We start from the raw sequence: 24,439 nt of genomic DNA, 5'->3' as shown, positions 1-24,439 counted from the left end.
AAAAGGAATTTCCCATGAAATAACTGACTGTCCTAATTATTAGAGCTAATTTGTATGTACTCACATTCAGTTGAGGGTCTTCTAGTTTCAGCTGTGAAGACACTAGCTCATGCAGGGTCAAAGGAGCCACTGGTGAGTCTGTGGGGAATGACAATCACTGAATGTTGTAGTGTACACACAATCAAACCAATACAGTGCATGAACACACCAGACAAACAATGGCAATGATGTCATACGTACGTACACCTCAAACTTCATGCACTACAGAACGCTGTGATACACACAGCCTGCACTACACAACATGAATTGTACAGGCAGGAGAGTTTCAGATGTTCATCTTTGTGGTCCATTGGCCATTAGCAGCAGAGTGAACTTCATCTGTGCAACATACTCACCTACATAGGAAACACAGTACCAACATCAATATGAATACCAGTGGAACCTCTGATAAAGGACCCTCTGAATAAGAGACACTCAATTAAACATCTCTCTGTGTAGCTACAAAGGACACTGCTTCAGTCTACAAAATCACTTTCCTACATTACCGTACCCTCTCGAAAATAAGCCCATCTTGAATAAACGCCCATCCCCTCTTTTGCTTCGAAGTTCTTGCACGAGGGTATTTTCACTGGATTATAAGCCCACCTAGAATGAAGAGTTTGAGCATGCGCAGTAGCTAAATGCCACATGTTTACCATTAATTTTAGTGAAGAAAGGAAGTTTTAGGTAGTAGCTAGTAAGACTATACTCCTTGCTGGACCAAGATCAGACATATAACTTTCTCTGTATGGATCTGTTTGCCCCTGAAGATGTATATGCAGGGAACAAGTAGTCCTATATGCAGAGAAAAGAAAACACAAAGTCCAAGAAAGTTATCACACAGGCCAATTTTGCAGGTTACCTTGCCTTGGTTTTCTGAAACAAAGTACCTGATAGCTGCTCTGTAGGAGTATGACCTATCATCCTTTGGGAAGTTTCTGCTACGTACATCTGACATCGACACAAGTGACAAGCAACGAATAGAGTCAGAGTTCACTTCTTCTTGTTCATTCTCTTGTCTTGCTTTATCATACTCATGCATTAGTTTATAACATTGTTGTTGTCAATGAAATGTTCATACTATGTATTAAAATGAAAATACAATAGAGCAAAGTATAAACCTCGATTTGAGGCCGCGGGTGGGGGTATATTTGAATGAAAACTCGCCGTTCGCGATTAAACGCCCAGTCCCCTAATAAGCCTAGACTTCTTGAAGAAAAGGGTGGGCGTATTTTCGCGAGGGTACGGTATAGGTACCACTGAATAAAGGACCACCTCAGGCTCAATACAGAGAACAAACGTCACAAATAAATGCTGCACACATTTTCGGAGGTTTCACTTTATATAATACAACTGCTGATACAGACTATCCAGGCACTAGATTTAAACACTTGTTAGCTGTGTAGTAACCAAGGTATGAAGGTTCAGAGTACATAGTCACCGTGTTTCTCGTAGATGATGGTAGGGCTCCACTAGGTTGTGGTTGACACACTCCACTAATCCCATCCTCGCCTTGACCTCCTCCTCACACACTCTAATTAAGAGAAGGAATATTCAAATGACAACCGACTTATACGCCTGCATGTACAGTGAGCAAAATTTTTAATGGTAGAAATGAAATGTGACCTTCCAGCAGAAGTAAATCTGCTATTAGCTACTACAAAACTAGCTCACGTTAACAACCACTTGTAATTAAAGTGACCAGATTGTAAATGTGTACATTTTAAAGGGCTAGTATTGAGACAGTACTCGTCACCTCAGTGACAATGGCATGGAGGTGAACTTGGCACACACCTCACGCACTGTACAACACTGTAACATTGAAACAGTAGCACATAGTCATGTGACACAATTCATGTGTATGATAAATGCATTATTAGTCCTTGAGGTCATTGTTATGAGGGGGCTTGTAAGCTAAGCTCTCGTACAATGTAGGCAGGTAGAGGATCACATACTTCTGACTCACAAATGCATCCCTAGTATAAATTAGGAGCATTCAAATTCTACTCACAAGCATGGATCCATCACAAAACAGATTATGTTACGCTACACATGTACTATGTAAGTTTACCATTCTCTTGGCAATGTTTCAATACTTTACTAGCAATGTCATATTTCCTCATTCTTAGGAGTAGTTTCACAAGAGCTCTGTAAGTTGCACCAGCATGCAGGGTCCCTTCTCCTCTTCGCTGGTTTGGTGATTTGGTAAAGATCGCCAATTCTATTATTGCTAGTTACACAATGTTACAGAAATAATCAAGGCATAATAATAATTTACAATCCTGACAGTACACTCCCACCAGTGACTCACCATTCATAGTCACATTATAGTATCCAAAAAATACAACGCCAAAAAACCACAAAATATTACGTGCATTCAAACTCTACTAACCAGCACCACGAACGATCACAAAACAAATAATACGCTACACATGTGCTATGTAAGTTTACTATTCTCTAGGCAATGTTTATACACTTTACTTGCGATGTCATCTCTTCTTGTCTTTTGGAGTACTTTAATAAGAGCGATGTATGTTGTAGTAGCAGGCTTTCTTTTTTGCCACAGGGACAAACACTCCATCATGGCCGTTCGTGTGTCATACAAAACTAGAAACCGCCTCACATCAGCTTGCTCAGGAGGAGTGAGTTCCAATGCCTGAGAGTACAATATCACGTCGTCGAAGTAAGCGGCCAAATATGCGAACTCTTTTCTGTCAATCTTGTTGTTGAGTAGAGGGTGTTCAATGTCTATCCTCTCTGCCAGGCCTGTAGTGTGGATAGGGTGAGGGTCAGCAAAGGAAATGGTGTACGTGGATTGCATGCAGTTCAATACAATGACAATACATCTGTGTGAAAGAGGAAATGGTTAGAGCATGATACGCCCACACACTGGAGCACTAAGTACAGTACATGTAGTATGTACAATACAGTGGAAGTGGAAAGGAATATGGCACCTAGCTATTACGCTAGCTTCTTTCAGGAGGTCATAACTTAACTACTAAAAGATGCATTTTGTAGCTCTACATACATTGGCTATAAGTTTTGGGAGGAGAAAAAAAACAGCAAATTTCGACAAAAAACTATACGTGGATATTAATCTCAAGGGGAAATTAGGGAGGCTTTTGCCACCCTCCTGTTGGATATGGTTTGCCCCTCTTGGACAATTCAAATATGGTATCCTACTGTAACTGCCATGTTATGGAAGCTGAAAGAAACGGAGGGAGGGTGGTTGCTGTTGAGCAGCAGAGTATCATTGATCTAAAATCAAAACATAATACCGTATAGAGGGTATACATGTTCGTGGTTGTCATGGATTAAGCATGTACCGAGAATTTAATATCGTATGCATGCATGCTGCAAATAGGCTGCTATTTCACAAAAATCAAATCCGCGAAAACATTAATTTCTAAAGGCATTTCCGCGAAAATTTATACCTTAGAAATATACCCGCTATACGGTAGGTAGATACCGATACACAGACTCTGACAATGTAAACTCACCACTGACTCCACTGAGTGTGCGGATGTCCCTGAGTAGACAGTCTACAACTCTCAACAGATTAGCTCCATTATCCACCAGGTCAACAAGAGCAGCTGTCTCCTCTGACTGGTCTGTACCATTGAGAATGAGAGCTAACACTTGATATCATAAACACACGTTCTCACCTAGACAGTATCTGAGTTTGACCTTCGTCACTTGACAAAGCTGGTGAGATAAAGTCTCCATCTTAGAGAGACTGGCTCTCATGTTCTCACTGATGCTCTGTACTGTGCACTCCTGGACAACTCTCCTGGTCACTACAAGGACAGACGCTATCTCTGTCCGTATGGAGTCAGTGTGGCCTGTCAGCTCACTCAGAGAAGATGACCTTCAGAAGAAAAAAAGGATAATCAGACTTCCACTAGACAATTGAGTGGTACCTCAGAGCAGCAGTCATTCTCTCCATCAGAGACACTACACTCTTCACAGTAGAGCCAAGTTGTGTGTCACTCACAGCCAGGGCAGACCTTCTCAACTCATCAGTGGCCTCCTAAACAAATTGGAATGAGACTTAACTACAATGTACATTGTAAACAAACACTGTGTGTGCATTAATTAACTTATACACAACTGTGCAAGTAGAATCTACAAAGAGGACAAATCTATCTAGGAGTAAAATTTAGTTTGCCAAAGGTACCCACTACACCATTTCAAGAGGCTACACTGTACAAATGTGAATACCTGTAGTTTAGTAGTATCCACAGCAACTTTGGGGGTGGGTGCTGTCAATGATACGTAAAATTCGACCAGTGGCAGTAGTCCAGACAAGGATATGGTACAGGCGGTTCTCTTGGGAGCATTCTCCTCAGGGAAGAACCTGCAGATTATCCTGGGAGGGTAGTCGTGGAGATCCTCAGGTCTGAACTTCTCTACCTCAGGCTGATCCACTCCACTACGCAAGATCTGAAAATGAAGAGAATGTGATTTTAAGAGTAATACTATGTCCAACTTCACATTTTACCAATTCTTTGTCTGGTTCCACAGACCATCCCTGCACTGGGGGAATGTTGAGAGTGGCACACATATCAACAAACGTCAGTGGTCCTTGACTTGTCCTGTCAATTGACTTTGAAGACACTTCAGGATAGTCTCGTGGGATCAACACTGTATCAAGCGTCTCCAGAAACTGTAGATACATAAAATGAGCACACTTCAATTGAGCAATCTTACCTTAGCGTATAAGCTCCCACAGAGACTGGCTACAATGATGGCTATCCTGTCCTCAGTTGTTTGTGGAGGAGACCGGTAGACTCTGACAGTGTAGAGGTTACTGTCTGTGTTGCCTGTACATATAATAATTATAATCGGTCAATTGGAAGTCATTTATTTTTCTAAGTATTAACCTCTATTTTTCCGTCCAATTTTGAAGAAGTTCTTCAGCCGTGTGCCCAGCGTCAGTCTCCCAGTGTTCCCTCCAGGAGTGAACTTTGACCTCCCCTCTGGTATTTCCTGGTACTCATAGACACTATGAGAACCAGATCTCTTGGGAGACGAGTCAGCTTGGAGAAAGAGGAGGTCATCAGCTTCTTGTTGGGTGGACACTCGTACATGATGCTCCATGCTCAGGGTCACCTCTCCGTTTAGACCTTCACCAGAGATCAAGTAGGACGGACTGGCAGACTGAATGCCCTCAGGCATCACAAATACCTCTTTGGAGGCAAGGCTGGGTTGGACTTTAATGCCCACAGAGGTCCCTGCTGGGACAGCATTAGCTGGAACAGTCACTTGAACACCATTATCAAAGTCGGCATGGCCACCACTGGAGGTGAACTCCTTCTCTTGAGGCTCGTCGTAAAAAGTGACATCAGGGTGTGCGGAGGTTTGGTGCAGGGGATCTACACAGGAGGTAAAACACAGAACCATGTACTGGATACAGCACAAGCACACACTTACATCCAGGTGGTGTGGACAGAGTTTCCCCTGCTGCCTTGTTCTGGTAGACTGGCTTCTTCCTAAAGTTGACTCACATTCATAAAGCTAGTGACTCAACTGTGCAATATTCACTCACGTTTCTGTGTCAGTAACGACAGTCCAGTTCTTGGGTAGGACTGGAACAGACTGCGAACGTGACTAAGTGTGTGTGTGTGTGTGTGTGTGTGTGTGTGTGTGTGTGTGTGTGTGTGTGTGTGTGTGTGGGGGGGGGGGGCACATGTAATGGTATTCATGCTTGTTTGGGTGTGTGTAATATTGGAACTGTAGTTTGCACTCCATACAGTTAATGGACAGTATTTAAAAGTATGAGCTTATGATCTTAAATTGTCAAAATAGCAAAATACTCGTAAAAAAGAATGTTTATTCGATGTACATATAATAATGTATGCACTATTTAATTATTTGGCACAATAAACTAAAACACCATCATGATCATGCAGTGTGTGCATTATTGAGGTATGGACTCACATGTGATTCAGCAGCTTCCTCAAGCAATTTGATTATTGAAGTGTTACCTGATGACTTGGCCCACATCAGAGCAGTCTTTCCAAACTGTGATGATGATCATATGAAGGGATGAGACATACATTGTAAGAGGTAAAGTGGTCTAATGCGTATGACATGTACTTTGCTGACAGAGCAATACTGGCAAAGATAATTGCATATTAAGAGGTTGGGTATATCTGTTCAGGTACAAATGACAGCTCTGTTCAGTCATTAACTACTGTAAGAGGTATAGGTGTACAGTACATGTAAAGCTGTTTGTTAAGTATAACTACGCAACTATGTACTCTATAAAGTACATGTGCTCACTTTATTAGTGCAGAGAGGAGAAGCCCCTGATGAGAGAAGCTCCTTCACAGTATCTTCCTTTTTCATGTAGGTTGCCTGCATGAGTGGAGTGTCCCCATACTGCAAGAGTGGAGACAGTGACAACACAATATGAATGTACATTGAACACCAATACAGACATTCATTGCTCTACATTTCCAACCACATCCTAGAGTGAGAACACAAGCACAACAGTCATACGTATTAAGCCAGCTAGTACAGTACATGTAAATAAACCGGCTAGTACGTCAGTTTAAAGCACTAAAATCCACAGGGAAATGTAATTGTCAGCACATGTAAGTTCATAATAGTACATCTACAACTGCATGTATACACTTAGCCTCGTTCCCAGGCCGAGTTAATTGTCTCTAAAATAATGCTAGGTCGCCAACTAGGCCTGCATGGGATAGATTGTATCTGGTATAAATTGTATAATTATTGTCCATAACGAATGCATACAGCTAGAGAAATGACAAAGAAATATGATATTGGCCCGAGGGCTGAGTGCAATACACACCATGCATCCCGAGTGCACGTGTCATAACTAGTTTATAACCCTAGCAACACAAAATACACCTATGCTATATGTCCAGGTAGATCGAGCTAATGGCTTCCAAGTTCATTGTCTACAGCAACTGGTAGCACAGTAGGGAACCACACAAAATGTCCCTTCCTTCACACTGGAGTTGACAGCTTGGACCTGACGCTCATTGAGGGGGGCCTCTTGTTTGACACAACTTGATAGCTACCACCTAGATCTAATACCTAGTTAGCTAGTTAGCTAGGTTAGCTTTCTTCAAGAGATATTTTGTAACACGGAGCTATTTTTGTGATTACGGCAGCTTTTACGGAGAAATAATTGAAATTTGTTAGATCTGAAACTACGCCCATATCAAGGGCGTATACAGAGAAGAGGGCATGCAACTCACTATGTACCATACGTACTCATCCAACTTCGTATCAGAGACCGGATATGCTAAAAATAGAATCCAGTATACGGACGTGAAGAAGTGGGCGGTGTTGTTTACGGAGTTATAATTATGGGCATGTACATCAGAGCTGCCTTTGCTAGCTAGCTAGCTAACATTAACAGTGCAGTATTATTTTAGAGAAGTGTCATGACCAGTCCTAGTCCAGCCAGGTCTAAGACAACCCCTTAGAGCGGGAAGTTAAGTGCTGGGCGCATTGTTAAGTACCAGAGACTCAGGAAGACAGGTACCTAGGTTTCATTTTCTTGGAGTTGCAACTGTTGGATGGTTTGCCTTTGCCTTTGACACTGCTAGTACGAGCCATACTGCTGCTGAGAACTAGTTTTACTATGCTGCAATCGAGCTATAGCTAGCTACCTAGTACCTGCAGATATATAAAAAAAGACTTTGATTTACCTTGTGCGGTCAAAGGTTATGCGTGGGCGTTTTTGTGGGCAGTTCTAAAAATAGCTCAATACGAAGTCAGATGATTCTGAGAATAGGGTGCCCTTGCCCATATGCAATCTTCACCAGGCCTAGTTGCATGGCGACCTAGCGTTATTTTAGAGACACCTCGGCCTAAGAACGAGGCTAGTATATACTGTACAATGTATCACTATAATTATAGTCTATGAAAATGCCAGTAATAGTGTACAACATGCAAGAAAATGTATGTAGCCCAGTTTGTACACAAATTAATAGTATATCTTATAGGCAAAACATAATAAGGGTTTTAAATGCCGGCAATGTCCATAATTGTACGTACATGCATGATCACGAACATGCTGCCTATAGTATGGTGGCCCTGAGGTACACACATAGTAGGCTCGAGGCTACGGCAATTCCTTATGTCAATTCAACTCCCTAGAAATAATTATGTCAGGTGTGTTTTAAATAGAAAATCACACTCTATCTGTCTGTCATGGCTAAAGCAGAGGCTACAGACCTCAACGGTATATAGAGTCATTAGCTATAGCCTATAGGTAACTATTCTGTTAGCACTAATCCACCCCCTTAGTTCTTCACAAACTTGCTTGGAGAAGCTTGGAGACTCATTTCTGATTTTGTAACATTGAAGACCTCTTCTTATAAAAGTACATTAGTGAATTGCCATAGCCTCAGTTCAATGGAGCTGGCCTCAGTTGAATTGACGTAGAGAATTGCCGTAGCCTCGAGCCTACAATGTGTGTACCTCAGGGCCACCGTACTATAGACACATCAGTTCAGTATCAGATACTCACCTCATCAGCCAGGTCCACCACGGCTCCTGAGGAGAGCAGCTCTTTAACACAGTCAGTGTGACCTCCACTGGCTGCCTTTAAGAGTGGAGTCCTCCCATACTACAAGAGTGAGAGTATATGTAACTTTTGAAAACACATCTGTGTGATAGACGGTAAGGGGGATTGGCATAATAGAGAGTGGTTGCATCTGACATCATCCACCCACACACGAAAGTACATAACACTAACTCTAACCTTTCAGCAAGCTAGCTCGTAGTTGAGCGACAGCAGATTAAAATCTACACACGACTGAAAATAATAGTCGAATCAAATTCAATTTTCCATGTCCACAGTTATTCCAGTGACAGAGCACATGCATCAACTATCTATCACCACAGTATGGTTCTGAAGTGGTTTGCTCCCTCATTACTATAGCCTGAAATACAGCTGTATGGTGACCGACAACCTTGCCTCTCATTTGAGATAGACAGACAATATTTGGGGACAAGACTAAAGCATGGAATCAAGGGATATCGTACATTCGTATATTATTATTAATTAGCATGACAGTAGCAAAAACAGACTTTCACAGCTTCAGCTCTACATACCCACAAACCAGCTTACCTCATCCACACTGTTGACATCCTCTCCCCTCTTGATGGCATCTTTTAAAGCACTCAAGTCACCAGCATTGGCAGCTTTGTGTATGTCCATTTTCTTGGATAGTATCCACGCCCCTTTGTTTGGACCCCTCCTTACTGACATTCATGCTTGATCAATATGCAATAATAATTACACTTTCACAGCTTCAGCTCAAACATGCAACAATTAAGTGAGTACATGTATAAATTCAAGGTCAATCTCAAGTACAAAAAGAATGATGGTACGCACAATCATAATTATGTATATGTACGTACGTGTAGACAAACTATGTGTACTTGCTATCTAATTGTGTGACCAAGTCAGAGTGTAGTGGGTTGAGTCTGAGAGTGGAGACAAACTCGTGGTACTTGTGGGGGTGGTGTTTGACCACACCCAGCAGGGCAGTGTACAGTCTGGTGACCTTCTCTCTCTTGGTCTCATTCACATACTCGTTGGTTTTCTCAAGAATGGACACAGTGATGAGCCTAGCTGACAGGAGGTGGAGGGCCAAGGCCTTTGGGTCCTCAGAGAGTGACTGGACTATCTTCTCACTGCAGCTCACCAGCACACTGTAGCCAGCGTTACCTGCAGGAGAGAGGAAATGGTTAGAGCATGATACGCCCACACACTGGAGACCTAAGTACATGTAATGTGAACAAATAGACTCAGTACATGTACAATACACTGTATATGGCTGGTAGTACACAATAGGAGGAAGTGGAAAGGCTTGTTGTAAAAGGAGGAATGCGGAATGGAACGGAATATGGAACAACAGATATGAAGAGCAAGCATTAGCTATTTTCTATACACTAAAAATTAAATACCTAAGAATTTAAGTTATATGGGAGCTAAAAGAGTCCCAAACCATTGATTAAACAGAGGGAGGGTTGAACAACTGTCAATGGCCGTAACTGATCCAATTTTACATGTACAATTTTATGATATTTTAAAGAGACCTTCATACTTTCTAAACATTAAATACAGGGAATTCAAGTTATGCATGGCAGCTAAAAGAGTCCCCGAACCATTAATTAACGGATGGGGGAGGGTTGTGCAGTTTAATTGCCGTAACCAAGAGTAGATAAGTGCTCTTGCCATAAATAAGCATCGTTGTCAATGATTTTCTAAAAGCTTCTCTGCATGTGGTTAGGACATGACTGAGCTGAAGCTATGACTGGTGGTTAGGCCACGTCTTTACCCCCAAGTACTTAATTAGGGGAGCAATAGAAACGCCTGATTATTATTTAACTAGCGGGTTGCATTAAAGGGGCTGCCTAACCAGTCATCAAACATGGTCCGGCTCGATCACCCTCCAAGGAGCAATTAAACGGAGGGGGGGGGGTTTCAATGGCCGTAACTAGACTAAGTATCATTGATCTAATTTCCCAATTTTTATGATTTTCTGAAAGCTTTGAAACAGACCTTGGAACAGGTTTAAAGGAATTTCCCATGAAATAACTGACTGTCCTAATTAATAGAGCTAATTTGTATGTACTCACATTCAGTTGAGGGTCTTCCAGTTTCAGCTGTGAAGACACTAGCTCATACAGGGTCAAAGGAGCCACTGGTGAGTCTGTGGGGAATGACAATCACTGAATGTTGTAGTGTACACACAATCAAACCAATACAGTGCATGAACACACCAGACAAACAATGGCAATGATGTCATACGTACGTACACCTCAAACTTCATGCACTACAGAACACTGTGATACACACAGCCTGCACTACACAACATGAATTGTACAGGCAGGAGAGTTTCAGATGTTCACCTTTGTGGTCCATTGGGCATTAGCAGCAGAGTGAACTTCATCTGTGCAACATACTCACCTACACAGGAAACACAGTACCAACATCAATATGAATACCAGTGGAACCTCTGATAAAGGACCCTCTGAATAAGAGACACTCAATTAAACATCTCTCTGTGTAGTTACAAAGGACACTGCTTCAGTCTACAAAATCACTTTCTTACATTATAGGTACCACTGAATAAAGGACCACCTCAGGCTCAATACAGAGAACAAACGTCACAAATAAATGCTGCATACATTTTCGGAGGTTTCACTTTATAATAATACAACTGCTGATACAGACTATCCAGGCACTAGATTTAAACACTGGTTAGCTGTGTAGTAACCAAGGTATGAAGGTTCAGAGTACATAGTCACCGTGTTTCTCGTAGATGATGGTAGGGCTCCACTAGGTTGTGGTTGACACACTCCACCAATCCCATCCTCGCCTTGACCTCCTCCTCACACACTCTAATTAAGAGAAGGAATATTCAAATGACAACCGACTTATACGCCTGCATGTACAGTGAGCAAATGGTAGCAATGAAATGTGACCTTCCAACAGAAGTAAATCTGCTATTAGCTACTACAAACTAGCTCACGTTAACAACCACTTGTAATTAAAGTGGTCAGATTGTAAATGTGTACATTTTAAAGGGCTAGTATTGAGACAGTAGTCGTCACCTCAGTGACAATGGCATGGAGGTGAACTTGGCACACACCTCACGCACTGTACAACACTGTAACATTGAAACAGTAGCACATAGTCATGTGACACAATTCATGTGTATGATAAATGCATTATCAGTCCTTGAGGTCATTGTTATGAGGGGGCTTGTAAGCTAAGCTCTCGTACAATGTAGGCAGGTAGAGGATCACATACTTCTGACTCACAAATGCATCCCTAGTATAAATTAGGAGCATTCAAATTCTACTCACAAGCATGGATCCATCACAAAACAGATTATGTTACGCTACACATGTACTATGTAAGTTTACCATTCTCTTGGCAATGTTTCAATACTTTACTAGCAATGTCATATTTCCTCATTCTTAGGATCGAGTAGTTACAAGAGCTCTGTAAGTTAAGTTGCAGGGTCTCTTTGCTGGTTTGGTGATTTGGTAAATATCGCCAATTCTATTATTGCAAGTTACACAATGCTATTTCATAGTTACAAAAATTAACATATTTCCTTAGCATTTTCACAAGAGCTCTATACGTTGCACGTTGCAGCAGCTGAATAACTTCTTTGCCACAGGGACAAGCACAGGCTCCATCTGAGATATCTTCAGTGTTCAAGCTCTAACCCCACACCTAACCTAACTACCTCTTGGGAACCATTTCTCCTAGCCACTGTCGACAATGGAAGAACTGCTCCATTCTTGCCGGCCACTGAGAGTATTCATCATCCTACAGCTAGCTACAGACTTACAGTACACTGAGTACACCACAATGACCATACAGGCTAGCTCTCCCTGGACCGGACCTGTCTGTTGATGTGGACGGCTTTGTCTTCATTGCTTGCTACTAAAGCACTAACTGGAGGTACGTACCTATACAAGTGTGTGTGATCGATCACCTCTTAGTGGAGTTCCTAGATCTTACATGTATATACATACGTACCTGGTAAGTAGCTATCTGTATTCATGCGTCACGAATGTGAATATCATTGATATTATTAATAAAATGTTAACGTTTGTATGCTTGTTCCCCCGTCCCTGTACAGCGGTCCTAGTCTGCAATGGTCACGGTACGGCTAGAGGGGGACCTGGTAACTCCACTCTGTGTGTGTGCCAGGAACCATACACTGGGGATACTTGTCAAACCTGTAATCACGGCTACTACGGCAACCCAATGTACGTATTTAATAGTAACAGATCATGATGTGCCCAGAATTTTCAAAGTGGTGGCTATTTTTCAATCCTTAATCTCAATTAACACAAATGTATGCCTATTATTATAGTAGACAGGCTAGGCCTAGAAGGTTATTTTTGCATACGTGTAGAGGTGGCAGGGTGTCATACAGGGGGGGACATTCCCACCCCCTAAAATTTGCATTTAGGTACTAGTTGGAGTCCTAGCTGGCAATTTTACATACTAACAGGGTATTGAAATAACAGTTGACCTTTTTTTTAGCAAAATTTTCTAGTTACTTTTCTTATTTCCCCCCTGTACTTCTTCAAAATCCTGTATGACACCCTGGGTGGTTAGTACCAACCACCTCCAACCATCTCTGATTTTATATTATTATTAATATAGCTACGGGAGTATATATTTATTATGTTTCCGCCTCCCCGTAGCAACGGTGGACACTCAACTAGTCACTGGAATGGAGTTCCACAAGTTCTACTTTGACCATCATTGTAAGTTCCAACCCCCCCCACACACACACACACACACTGTCCACCCCCACACTCTCCACACACATGCACACCTCTCACACACACATTGTCCACCCCCACACTCTCCACACACCTTACACACTGTCCACCCCTACCTTAACACACTCCACCCACCCACCCACCCACACACACGCTGTGCCTGCGTCCCCCTCTGCCATACAACAGTCCATGATCACACCCAAGGTTCAGATGTTGGGGGACTCAGGCGCTTATTGTGCCTACATCCGCCTCATCCAAACAGTCGACAAGTAAGCACAATCATATAATTTTCTCACAGTCCATGGTGTTTTTTTTGTTGTCGAAAAATGGCCTGTTTTGAGAGGTAACTTCCATTTGAGTGCCCGTAACTTGATAAGTATTGTCTAATTTTGCATTTTGTAGAGCTTTTCGAAAGGTCTGTTTAAAATAACTTTATATAATAATGTACATGTACATATCATGTATAGTGTACTGGTGCGACATGAGCACCTCGATTACGATTGGTCACGTGCAAAATCAACAGTAAAGTCATTGTTGCATGTGACTAATTAACTCAATTTTTTTAGCCTAATCGAGGTACTCGTGTCAAACCTCCTCTGAGTGTATGGTGAGCTGTGATATCACATGACTTGTATTTTGTGCAGGGAAGGCGTGGCTCACTCAGTGAGTATTCCAGAGACCAGGATCTGGCAGGATATTGGAAGTATGTTCATTCTCATTGCTCGGCTGGTGGGGCCAATCCAGCGAGGTCACCTGACACCCCTAGCGACCAGTAGTTACCATAACAACTTGATAAAGGATATTTTAGAAATGTGTGATTTTGTGTTGTGCTTTTACATGACTGTAGTTTCAGTTTTGAAATGAATTGAGTTTTTGTGACACCGGTTATTTTCGTATGGTAGAAATTTTCGTGATGTAAAACATCATACGAAAGTTACAAGTATGAAATTATTCTACCCCAACGGGTGTATTAGGAACATCAATTCATCACAAATCATCATGATTATATGCCCGCACATTCCAAAATTGATATATTATATATTAGCTGTTCGCCTAACCGTTATAAAAGCGAAAACTCAGCCTGGGATCGAGGCTAATAATATATAAGATCGGTCATCACCCCACCAGTAAAAATTGCTTGGATTGGCCGGGAAAACATGGAAAACTACCAGTACATGTGAATAACATTGTAATGGATTGCTCTCGTCTGATTTCTTGTTTCCACGCTTTTTGGTGGTTCCCCCGGCCAATCCTGCAATTTTTCAACGCATTGCAAATATTTTTCTAGTCAGATAGGTCTACATTCCAGCCGTCACTTGTATCTACTACATGCTACTACATGCAGGATGAATATTATGGAGCTTGCTTTAGGATACTACATGCTACTACATGCAGGATGAATATTATGGAGCTTGACATGCTACTACATGCAGGATGAATATTATGGAGCTTGCTTTATGGAGCGGTATCCGTGCCAGTATTGGCCAAACCAGGCCTGGACAATAGCGGGGCACAATCTCAATTTGCGCATGCGCACAAGGGCATTTCTAGCTGGGACACAATCTGAGCCGGGACAATACTACCTGAGCCAACAAAGAGAGAGTCATAAAATGTTCCTCCTGAGCACAAAATACATCACTGTTTGATCTGCCTAGAGAGGTAAAAAGATTGCCTTATTAGAAAAGTTCCTGTTTAATAGTGGGTAAAGATCGCTATATAACTTAGTGAACTTGCAGCAGTGTAGCCTAGTTATGCACTTCCAACCAGTCTTCATTGCACACTATTAATGCACCCATTCTTTTCTTATACAAAAGTCCTCTAAATTATAGAACATGGAAGCACTTTGGCAGAATGAAATAATCAGCAACTCTCTCTGGTTTATATTTTATATTATACCAGAGCCGGAGGAAGCAAATATGAAGTGGTCAGGCCGGACCCATAAAGGGGGGGCCCGGGGGTCCTCCCCCGGGAAAATTTTTTTAATGGTGCTTGCTGGTGCATTCTGGTGCATTTTGAGTAATATTTTAATGAATTTGAAAATTGACATTTTAATTGAGACAATCACAAAAATTAATATTGGTACAGGTATATGAGGTTGCACCTAAAATTTTCCTGTGACGGTGAATGATACCTTAAAGGAAGGAGATGTTCTTCTGCTGGTTTGGAGAGGCACCAATGTGAGGACACTGAAAGGAACTCGATTGCAGTTTGGAGAGAGACATTTTCTTCTGGCTTGCAGCTAGATCTGACAGTAGATAGTCTGATCCTGCAGTACTACTAGTCTATTAGCTATTACCAGCACCTTTGAGTAAGGATTATGATTAATTTTTCATTTTTAATGTTAACGACCGTTACCAAATATATAAGTGAATGCGCAAAAAGTGGTCAGGTTTTGCCTGACCAACCTGACCGGTTCCCCCGGCCCTGTATACACATGCATGTGCCCTAGATTGTGTCCCAGGATATGGCCCGCCATGTGGCTCACTTATTGGCCTGCCATGTGGCTCAGTTACTGGCTCAGTTATTGTCCCGGCTCGGATTGTGTTCCAGCTAGAATTGCCCTTGTGCGCATGCGCAAGTCGAGATAGTGCCCCGCTTGTCCCGGCTCGGTTTTTGGCTCACCTATTGCCTCGCCAATACTGGCACGGATACCGCTCCATATTGATTCATTGCTACCTTGCTACTAACCTTGTTCTTCATCCTGGCTCTTTCTTCTACTACCGTAATCGTTCTAATTATAGAACCAGTAAAAAATAATTATTTTTCTAGAAACAATGTACCAAAAAAAAAGATTTTATATGGTGGTATATGGGCGTTATAAAAAAGGGCGTCCTAACCGAGGCTTTTTCTATAATAGGAATAACCGGAGAGAGTCATTCATTCCTGTAACATATAGGTACTGTAAGTTGCTTTCCTTGAAGCCTTCTGTGTAGTGCTTGACCAGTGACTGATTCCAGTATATACAATTACATGCATGTACTGATTACCTTCAGTGTTGCGGAAGTGTATATGTATGCCTGAGGATTTTCCCTGGTATTCCCCCTACTCTAGCAGCGTGTGTTGACAAAGAAAATAGAATTTCGCATTTCAGTTTCTGTTTAAAATTCTTAGTTCGATTTTTGTTCCAGTGCTTAGATCAATACTATAGTCTGTTGTATGTGGTTAGCTTGCAGCTATTATAATATAGTTGCAATAGACATTTTGATCTCACTCAACCAAGATGAGCTCACGACGCATTGTTCTCGAATTTGTGATTGCCGTAACCCTGTTGATATTAGGATGTGGTGCTACTTCCACGCCATGTACCTCTGAAGAGATAGAAGATTGCCGTTGCTTCCCTCAGCTTGTCAAGGACGTTATAACGAACGGTAGAAATCAGTACAACATGCAAAAGGTCTTCTTTCCTCCCAACAAAGCAAATCCTGTGTTTATTGAGATTATGTACTATTTTTCTCTGAATGATCTTGCGAATGGTAGTACAAACTGCTCTGATACTTCATTAGGTGAAGCTTGGTATTGGTCCGAATCTACATTCTATCTTTTTCAACCAATTGAGTCTCTTCAGTTCACATCTCTACTATTCACGGACAACCAACTGCGAAAGGAATTTTTAACTCTCTATATGCCACGTAACTGCTACAAAGAGAACGACATTGAAAGGTCATACAACTTCTAACTCAAAGGGTAAGCCTGTGAATGCATGGGGTATATAATATAACTTTCTATGATTATATACTGCAGCTGTACAATACATAATTTTATGTCATGTTTATTATCTGTCTGATTCCTTTTTCACAGTTGAAGCTATTTGCAATACGGCCACTGAGCACTTCTGTTGTGATTAATGATGGATACAGCCCAAAAGCAGCGAGCGTAAGTACAATAACTCGCTACTATTCTGGTCAGTCGGTGATGTTTGGGGACGTTAGCTCTGGATATGCGTTTGGTTTTCAAGTTGTATTTCCTCTTATCTTGGTTTTTTGTAGCAGCATATTTTTCTTGTATCTTATAAATCCAAGTGACGTTACAAATATTGCATCTCCTACAATTATTGCCAGTGAACAAAATACAACACCTAAGAGTGATCATGATTCAGCTAGTAATAGGATGAACGGCATTATTATGTGTGTTTGCTCTTGCACGGTTGTTGTCTAATAATATAATATGTGCTATATATATAGGCTTGGATATTGCTGCTCTATGGAGAAGTGCAGCTGTAACCAGAGGGAACATTTTCAATTGGTTCTCAGGTTTACGAGGGTACTATGCTGGTGTGCAATTAGGCATCCCTATCTTAATGCTGCTTGCATGAAGACCTTCTTATTACAGCACTAACTATTGCTTTTGCTTGTTTCAAGTTTTGTCTGTGTTGTGCTAAGGTTAGCAATGCTTATGTTATTCTCGGTCCTGTCTCTTGCATTATTGTTCATTCATTTCATATTCTTGCTGGTTTCATCCATGCACCGTACCATGCAACGAGCATCTTGGTGCTGTATTCTGTGGCTTTTTTTGTGTACATTTTTGCTATGAGATCCACATATCACTGCTTAGGAAAATGTGTTCAGAGCAAACCCTGTGTCATACTATGGTTAATAGTGTTGTCTGTTATCGTTTTTGCTGGCTTCGTAATCATATATCTTCTTCTCCTGTTTGTGCCTATCAACCTAGCTACTAAAGATGGTCCCACTCGAATCAACAGTATTAACCAAACCATTATTGGCACTGATTACTACGGCTGTGACCTATAAACTGTTTTTCAAGCACGACAAACACAGGGAAAATATTGAATTTCCTGCTACAGTGCTGCTACAGTGCAGCCCTTAAAATCTGCACATTTCCTGAAAAATGGCAGGTGTCCTGCAAGTGTCCTGCAACCTACTTACAAAGGATAGTGCAACGTTTCCTGTATAGTTTCCTTTACTATTCCTGAAGAAGATCAGGACATGTGTACGATTCATAAAGGAAAGTCTACAGGAAATTTTGTACTATCCTGAAAGTATAGGAAATTTAGATATTTTTCCTGTGAAACACGAACTTGTTCAGATTCTCATCAATGCAAAAGATAAAATCGAGCCTGCCTGGAGAAAGAGACTGAAAAAGAGGAAATGGAGAAATTAATCTATGATTACTTTGGAAGAACGAACTCCAATTCAAACACCTTACGAAGTTAACCTTCCTTTTATAATTATGATATGCTATGCATATAAAGACGATCGAGTGAATTGACACAACTTGCCAATTCGCAACCTTTAATATGTGTAGTATACTTGCATTGTAAAATAAATACATTTAGTCTGTAGAGAGTATAGATTACCACAAATGTGTGAGTAGTTGTACTTAAATGTAAATATCTTTTGATTGGAGCATTTCTAAGAGAAATGGTGTTGATACCCGTGTGTAGATGAATGACTCAACTACAATATAATGATTTATCCAAAAATGGCCTCTACATGTATATGTAAAAACGTTTTGTTGCACAATGTTCGCAGAATGACTGCTTACTGGAAGCCACACCTTTAAATCTTTGCACGTTATAGCAGATAATTCTAATTAAAGCAGTAATTACAGCGCCACTCTATTAAATTAGAATTGCCAAGTTCACAATTAATTTTACTCCAATTGAGCGCCAAGTAAATAGACCCATTGTTTCTAGAATTTTTTTACTGGTTCTATAATTAGAACAATTACGGTATAAATTATAGGCAGTACTGTCCTAGCTCCTTCCAATTACAGCGTCAAGTTCACATACTCCAATTGAGCGCCAAGTAAATTCTGGAATTATTTTTTGCTGGTGCTTAGGTTTAAAGGCTACCTTGATTTAAGGTAGCCTTAAATCAAGGCTGGCCACTTGCACAACTGATCTCGTAGCCTCGTAGAAACAGCTAGTAGTACTTTATGTTCTATTGCTAAGCGCCAAACTGTTTTTTTTCTCTTGTTCTATTTGTGCGCCGCTGGAAATTAAATTATAATTTTTAGTGGCGCTGTAATTAGAAGAAAGATGGTATAGGCAGTACTGTTGGTGGAGTCTATATTATGTAATAACTATTATGAAGTGTGTGATTGTTTTTTGTTTTTTTGCAGTCTTGCTTGGAAGCAGAGTTTTTCTACTTTGGTCTTTCATTCTGTCATTTAAAAACAAGAATATCTGATACAGTTTTGAGTCGAATTCCATTTTCTATCTTCAAACAGGATATTAGTGAAGAAATAGGAAAGGTTATACAGCAAGACATACGGAAGTTGAATTCAAATTTGGTAGGTGGAAAGAAAGGATTCAAGTTGAATGGGTCATTTGTAAAACTAGACGACAAAAATATATATGTGTATGAACACAGCGAGCATGCAACATGTTCAAGTACTACGTTATCACAGTTGAGTGGTTGTGTGCGTGTTGATAGATGCGAAGATGATTTAGTCAATTGTACGTGTTCAGCTCATGCAAGCTTGTTGCCTTTCTTTGTTGGTAATAAAGCTGTTTTGAGTCAATACAAGGCACACATAAGTAATGCAGGCATCCAGTCTGAAGTTACCAAACTACAGAAAATTATTCGAGGTGAAGAATCCTCTGAAGGCACACCGTACGTCACTCCTATATCTTCCTTTGCTTTTAATTGGCAAGAAAATGATTGGACAAAGAGACTTGTACCTTGCATTCAAAAGCTATTTCCCGATAGGACAGTTACGTTTACAGCTACTATGGGGCTCTCATGGACCACTGATTTGCTTAAGGTGTGTCTCAAAATTGGAGACATTGCTACGAAACGTCAATTCCTTTTCTGTGGCTCCCTAGATGTTGTGATCACTAAGAACAGAATGGTCTCTTCAGGTGATGCAACACAGTTAGAGTTAGAGGAAAGCAATGGAGAAGAGGGATTAGTGGAAAACAGCCGTCAACCTAATCCAATGCAGGGTATAAGTGATTCAGCTTTCCCCGAGAAATTAGGGGAAGTATTTTCAGGTTTGTATATCCTCTTAGTCAGCAAAATCCTGAGAAAAATCGGTAAACGAAGGGATGTCCTTAGAGAATTCAAAGTGAAAGGACTTCTACTCAGCAAAGTGTATGGGGGGATTCATTGCATTCTCAGTGTTCATTTGAAGGATGGAGCATCAGACTTGAATTTCAAAGTGATAGGTTATAATGTACTTTTAGAACCAAGTAGTCTGTGCACACTTTTACACATCATTATTCGCCCGTTTTAATTTATGTCTGCATACACAACTTATTGATGAGAATATTCATGTAGAGTTTGTTGGTAAAAATTAATTGTGAGTATATATATAAACATACACAGCATGTACTGTAGCCTCGGTCCCAGGCCGATTTTTTTTTAATAGAACGAAGTTGAAAAATACGGCCTGGTATTGATTGTATCTGGGCGTGGCAGGAACAGGAAACAAAAGCAGAGATTCTTTACATGCATTTTGTTTCCTGCTTTTTTTCTGTAATACCAAGGGCCCATACTGCTGCTGAGAACTAGTTTTATTATGCTGCAATCGAGCTAGCTAGCTAGCACAGATATAAAAAAGACTTTGATTTACCTTGTGCGGTCAAAGATTACGCGTGGGCGTTTTGTGGGCAGTTCTAAAAATAGCTCAATACGAAGTCAGATGATTCTGAGAATTGGGCGAGTTGCATCATAGATAGTAGAGGAAGGGGATTGGAAACGGGATCACGTGAGCTTATGCTTGCAACGTAAGGCCTCTGGGACCGTGCGCGTGGCAACAATAGACACCTTGAGGTGTGATTTTACTGGTTTTGAGGTCAAGAGAAGCTTTTGAAAAGAAGCAAATGAGAGGATACTAGGTAAGTAAATGTATGAATAGCCCTAAAATTTGTCTTGAGGCATGGCTAGGTACAAAATGAAACATTATTACTAGCTAGAAGTCATGTTCACTCTTGGTAGCACACAAAATTTGAAGATTTTACAACACTTAGCTTCTTCTTTTTATTTGTGGGGTAAGAACTGACTTATGAATTGCATCTATTGTAATTGAATGGTCACAGTAGTAGTACATGATAGTAGTTTATTGCTTCAGCTATATATTGGAAGTGGGGATATCATACTTCTTGAGTTATTGACCGATTTGTTGATTTCCACTAGCCATCATTGCGGGGTAGCATCTCCATAACTAAGCTGAATTTATATTCGAGACTCGGCAATATTAAAGATCAATGTCCTTATTATTGCTTCCAATCCATTAGATTTTGAAAATCACTATTCATGCTCTGATTTTGTCACCGCAGTGTACGTGTCGATGTGTGGCAAGAACTTGGACTGAGAAATCACTGGAGAACATTGATAATTCATGTATAATTATGTTTAGATCCTGCTTATACCTTTTATTGATTGTTCATTGTTGTCTATGCATGATCATAAGCTTGCTTAAGCTTTTAGTTTAGCATAAACTGCCATTAGTGCACAAAAAGTTTATTGCAAGCTCAGCACTTTAAGCTGCATCCATGGTCGTGGCTATAATTGAGGACGGTCCGTGTGAAATAGTGCTAATTGCCTGTGTTTCCAATCCCCTTCCTCTACTATCTATGGTTGCATGCCCTCTTCTCTGTATACGCCCTTGGTAATTCTAAAGGTGTACGTAGAGGCATTTTACTCCCGTAAAAGTTACAGTAATTATATTTAGCTCCGTGTCATGTTCTCAATTTATAGCTAGCTAGCTATGGCATGCAACGCGTTGTCTTGTTTGAAGCAAGATGGCCTCACTCTCATGGCAGAACACGCCCAGGCTCTCAAGCTCCTGTTTGAGGGAAGGGACGTGTTTATCTGGTTCCCAACGGGGTATGGCAAGTCTCTCTGCTATATCAGTTGCTACCCTTTTTAATGGACTACAAGCTAGGTAGGACCAAGGCTCCTCCTGTTGACAAAAGTGTTGTTCTTGTTAATTGTCTCTCCCCTTGTATCTCTCATCATGAGACTCATGATTGACCAGATCAGGAGTCTAAACAATAGAGGTGTTTCTGCTGCCATCCTCAGTAGCAATAAAGGAATCGACAAAGATTTGGTTGCCACTGCCAAAGAAGTGTCTTCTGGGAAGTATTTCCTGCTGTATACTGCCCCAGAGGCTGTTGTTGAAGACCACTGTTGGAGGATTCATTTTTTGTTGTACCACGAGTCAATTTGTTTTATGTATTAAAAAACGACGCCCAGATCACGCCCAAACAATCAATACCAGTAGGCCACCTAGCGTTCAATTGGAGACGGATCGGCCTGGGGTCGAGGCTACTGTACTGTTAGTCTCGAGGCCAGACTCCTCCCGGGGGGGGGGAGAGAGTGTCTGGCCTCGAGACTAACAGTACATGTCAGATCACGTGCAAGGGAGTGGTCTGGGGCCAGACTAATGTAATGGAATTTAATAGCATATTAAATGGGGTTAACAACAAGGAGCAGGCCGCAATGACGTCACTCATCTCAACGCATGTGCACTAAAGTTGAAGCCTCGTGGCAGTCTCAGAACTATTAGCAGTCACTTTGTGAGCATATCAGACGTCCATCATTCATTCATTCATTCATTCATCTTCTGTCTACCAATTCTCTCTACCGATTAGTGCCCGGTCATCGGCCATGGACCCCCCCCCCCTCAGTTGGCAGGTACAGAACACCTAAGCCTTTAGCCAAAAGTTACTTAGACACCACCGCAGCTGGCACGTCGATAACCCCTCTCCATTCTAATACGAATGTGAAAAATCAGGGGCACAATTGACTGCCAAGGTGGTGTAGGATCAATACATATAGTCGCTAACCATGCCTTATACGTACCTCATGCTCAGTGCATGTAGCTATAGACAATAAATTAATAAATTATATCATGTCGCTGCATGGAGAGTATGGCAAACTCAACAAGTAGCAACAGAGTATGGCAAAATCAACATAGCAACAGAGTAAGCCTATGTACGTGCATATAGATGCTTTATTCGTATACCTGTATAGACAATACCTATAATGATCATGTCGCTGCATGGACTCAAACAGATAAGAGTATGAGTATGGCAAACTCAACAAATAGCAACAGAGTATGGCAAACTCAACAATGGCAGGGTATAGCAAACCACTGCCAAGGTGGTGTAGGATCAAATGCTTTATACGTAGTTAAGTACCTAGCTATATACAGTACATGTCATGTCGCTCCACGGACAGCGGCCAACTCAACAAGGTACGGCAAACACAGCAAATGGCAGGGTGATGGCAGACCCAACAAATGCCAGGTACCGGCAGGGTGATGGCATACCCACAAATGCCAGGGTGATGGCATACCCAACAAATGCCAGGGTAATGGCAGACCCAGGGTGATGGCATACCCAACAAATGCCAGGGTAATGGCAGACCCAGGGTGATGGCATACCCAACAAATGGCAGACCCAACAAATGCCAGGGTGATGGCATACCCAACAAATGGCATACTAACAAACTGCCGAGTGTGCATGTTAATAAATGCCGACTGTAGCAAACGCAACAACTGGCAGGGCGTGGCAAACCCAGCAAATGAAAGCACCACAGGAGACACAAAGTTATTATACCAGGCAGACTAGATCAGTAATTTCTCATCAGCCCCCTCATCACTTTTAGCCTTCCCCCCAAAAGTTCATTATTCATTATTTGTTAGGTGTGGCCTAAATTAATGAGCCACACCCACTGTATATTAGGCAGTGGTCTACAATTAATGAGTTACACCCAGCCCACACGGCAAATTAGAAACCGATTACTGATGATGTAATGGTTGTGTACCGAAATATTGCATTGTCAGCATAATGAAGAGTGATTAGTGACCCCTTATGGCCTCATCAATTTTTAAAAAACCATGTGGTGGTGGGAGGCTGCTGGTCTGCTTTGCCTGGTCTGGTGAACATTTTTGCTGCATGCAAACTCAGAGTGGGTAATGATCGACCAAGGTTGTTGTTAAAAAGTTCAAGTCTAAAATTAATCTCTCTGTCAGAAAATTAATGACTGCCATCAGCAGAGCCTTGCAGCTCTCTTCTCACTCGTGCAGCTACCAATTAGCTAGCGTTCTAGTTCAGAGCTAACTACTTCGCAGAGTAGCAACACTCGGTAAACAAGTTTGGATACATGCTCTGGCATTCCAA

At 41.3% G+C, this 24,439-nt stretch overlaps 3 protein-coding genes and 1 long non-coding RNA gene across 9 annotated transcripts in view; 1 reads left to right on the top strand and 3 right to left on the bottom strand.

The window, feature by feature from the left end:
• Positions 1–2,339: 2,339 nt before the first annotated feature.
• LOC135337743 (uncharacterized) lies at positions 2,340–9,297 on the bottom strand. The gene is made up of 14 exons (XM_064533711.1): positions 9,155–9,297; positions 8,552–8,650; positions 6,325–6,423; positions 5,980–6,063; positions 5,588–5,649; positions 5,473–5,531; positions 4,923–5,414; positions 4,750–4,862; positions 4,541–4,705; positions 4,261–4,482; positions 3,960–4,069; positions 3,705–3,907; positions 3,540–3,650; positions 2,340–2,805 (listed from the first exon to the last, which is right to left on the bottom strand). The coding sequence occupies exons 1-14, from the start codon at positions 9,293–9,295 to the stop codon at positions 2,477–2,479; spliced, it is 2,289 nt and encodes a 762-aa protein (XP_064389781.1). The 5' UTR covers positions 9,296–9,297; the 3' UTR covers positions 2,340–2,476.
• Positions 9,298–9,358: 61 nt separating this feature from the next.
• LOC135337740 (uncharacterized) overlaps positions 9,359–24,439 on the bottom strand; it is a 31,553-nt gene continuing 16,472 nt past the window's right edge. The window contains exon 16 of the mRNA XM_064533694.1: positions 9,359–9,757. Coding sequence (XP_064389764.1) covers positions 9,459–9,757 — 299 coding nt within the window. The 3' untranslated portion in view covers positions 9,359–9,458. The remainder of the gene's footprint in view (positions 9,758–24,439) is intronic.
• LOC135337754 (uncharacterized) lies at positions 10,672–12,087 on the bottom strand. Of its 3 annotated transcripts, none has more exons than XR_010395307.1 (4): positions 11,650–12,087; positions 11,344–11,436; positions 10,945–11,002; positions 10,672–10,745 (listed from the first exon to the last, which is right to left on the bottom strand). It is a non-coding gene; the product is annotated as an uncharacterized LOC135337754 (long non-coding RNA). The 3 variants fall into 3 exon arrangements; XR_010395308.1 differs by having other exon boundaries at positions 11,965–12,087; XR_010395306.1 differs by lacking the exon at positions 11,650–12,087 and having other exon boundaries at positions 11,344–11,584.
• LOC135337750 (calcium/calmodulin-dependent protein kinase type II alpha chain-like) overlaps positions 12,113–24,439 on the top strand; it is a 31,349-nt gene continuing 19,022 nt past the window's right edge. The window contains exons 1-5 of one of the 4 annotated variants that reach the window (XM_064533726.1): positions 12,113–12,511; positions 12,693–12,822; positions 13,267–13,329; positions 13,534–13,616; positions 13,992–14,111. In XM_064533726.1, the coding sequence (XP_064389796.1) occupies positions 12,708–12,822; positions 13,267–13,329; positions 13,534–13,616; positions 13,992–14,111 (381 nt within the window). In that variant the 5' untranslated portion in view covers positions 12,113–12,511; positions 12,693–12,707. Of the gene's footprint in view, positions 12,512–12,692; positions 12,823–13,266; positions 13,330–13,504; positions 13,617–13,991; positions 14,258–24,439 lie in introns of those variants that run through there. The other 3 variants (XM_064533727.1, XM_064533725.1, XM_064533728.1) reach the window with 3 other exon arrangements.

Source organism: Halichondria panicea, chromosome 6 (assembly GCF_963675165.1).
Source record: "Halichondria panicea chromosome 6, odHalPani1.1, whole genome shotgun sequence".
In the NCBI taxonomy this organism is placed as follows: Eukaryota; Metazoa; Porifera; class Demospongiae; order Suberitida; family Halichondriidae; genus Halichondria; species Halichondria panicea.
The sequence above is the reverse complement of the archived record's forward strand: the minus strand, read 5'-3'. Positions and strand labels throughout refer to the sequence as shown.

Bases quoted from the DNA above. Each gene is read 5' to 3' on its own strand.
- LOC135337743 (XM_064533711.1), bottom strand. From the start codon at position 9,295: ATGTCAGTAAGGAGGGGTCCAAACAAAGGGGCGTGGATACTATCCAAG. The intron at 6,064-6,324 runs GTGAGCACATGT...TCATCATCACAG, and splicing joins CTCCTCTCTGCACTAATAAA to TTTGGAAAGACTGCTCTGAT. The intron at 3,908-3,959 runs GTACCACTCAAT...TTTCTTCTGAAG, and splicing joins AGAATGACTGCTGCTCTGAG to GTCATCTTCTCTGAGTGAGC.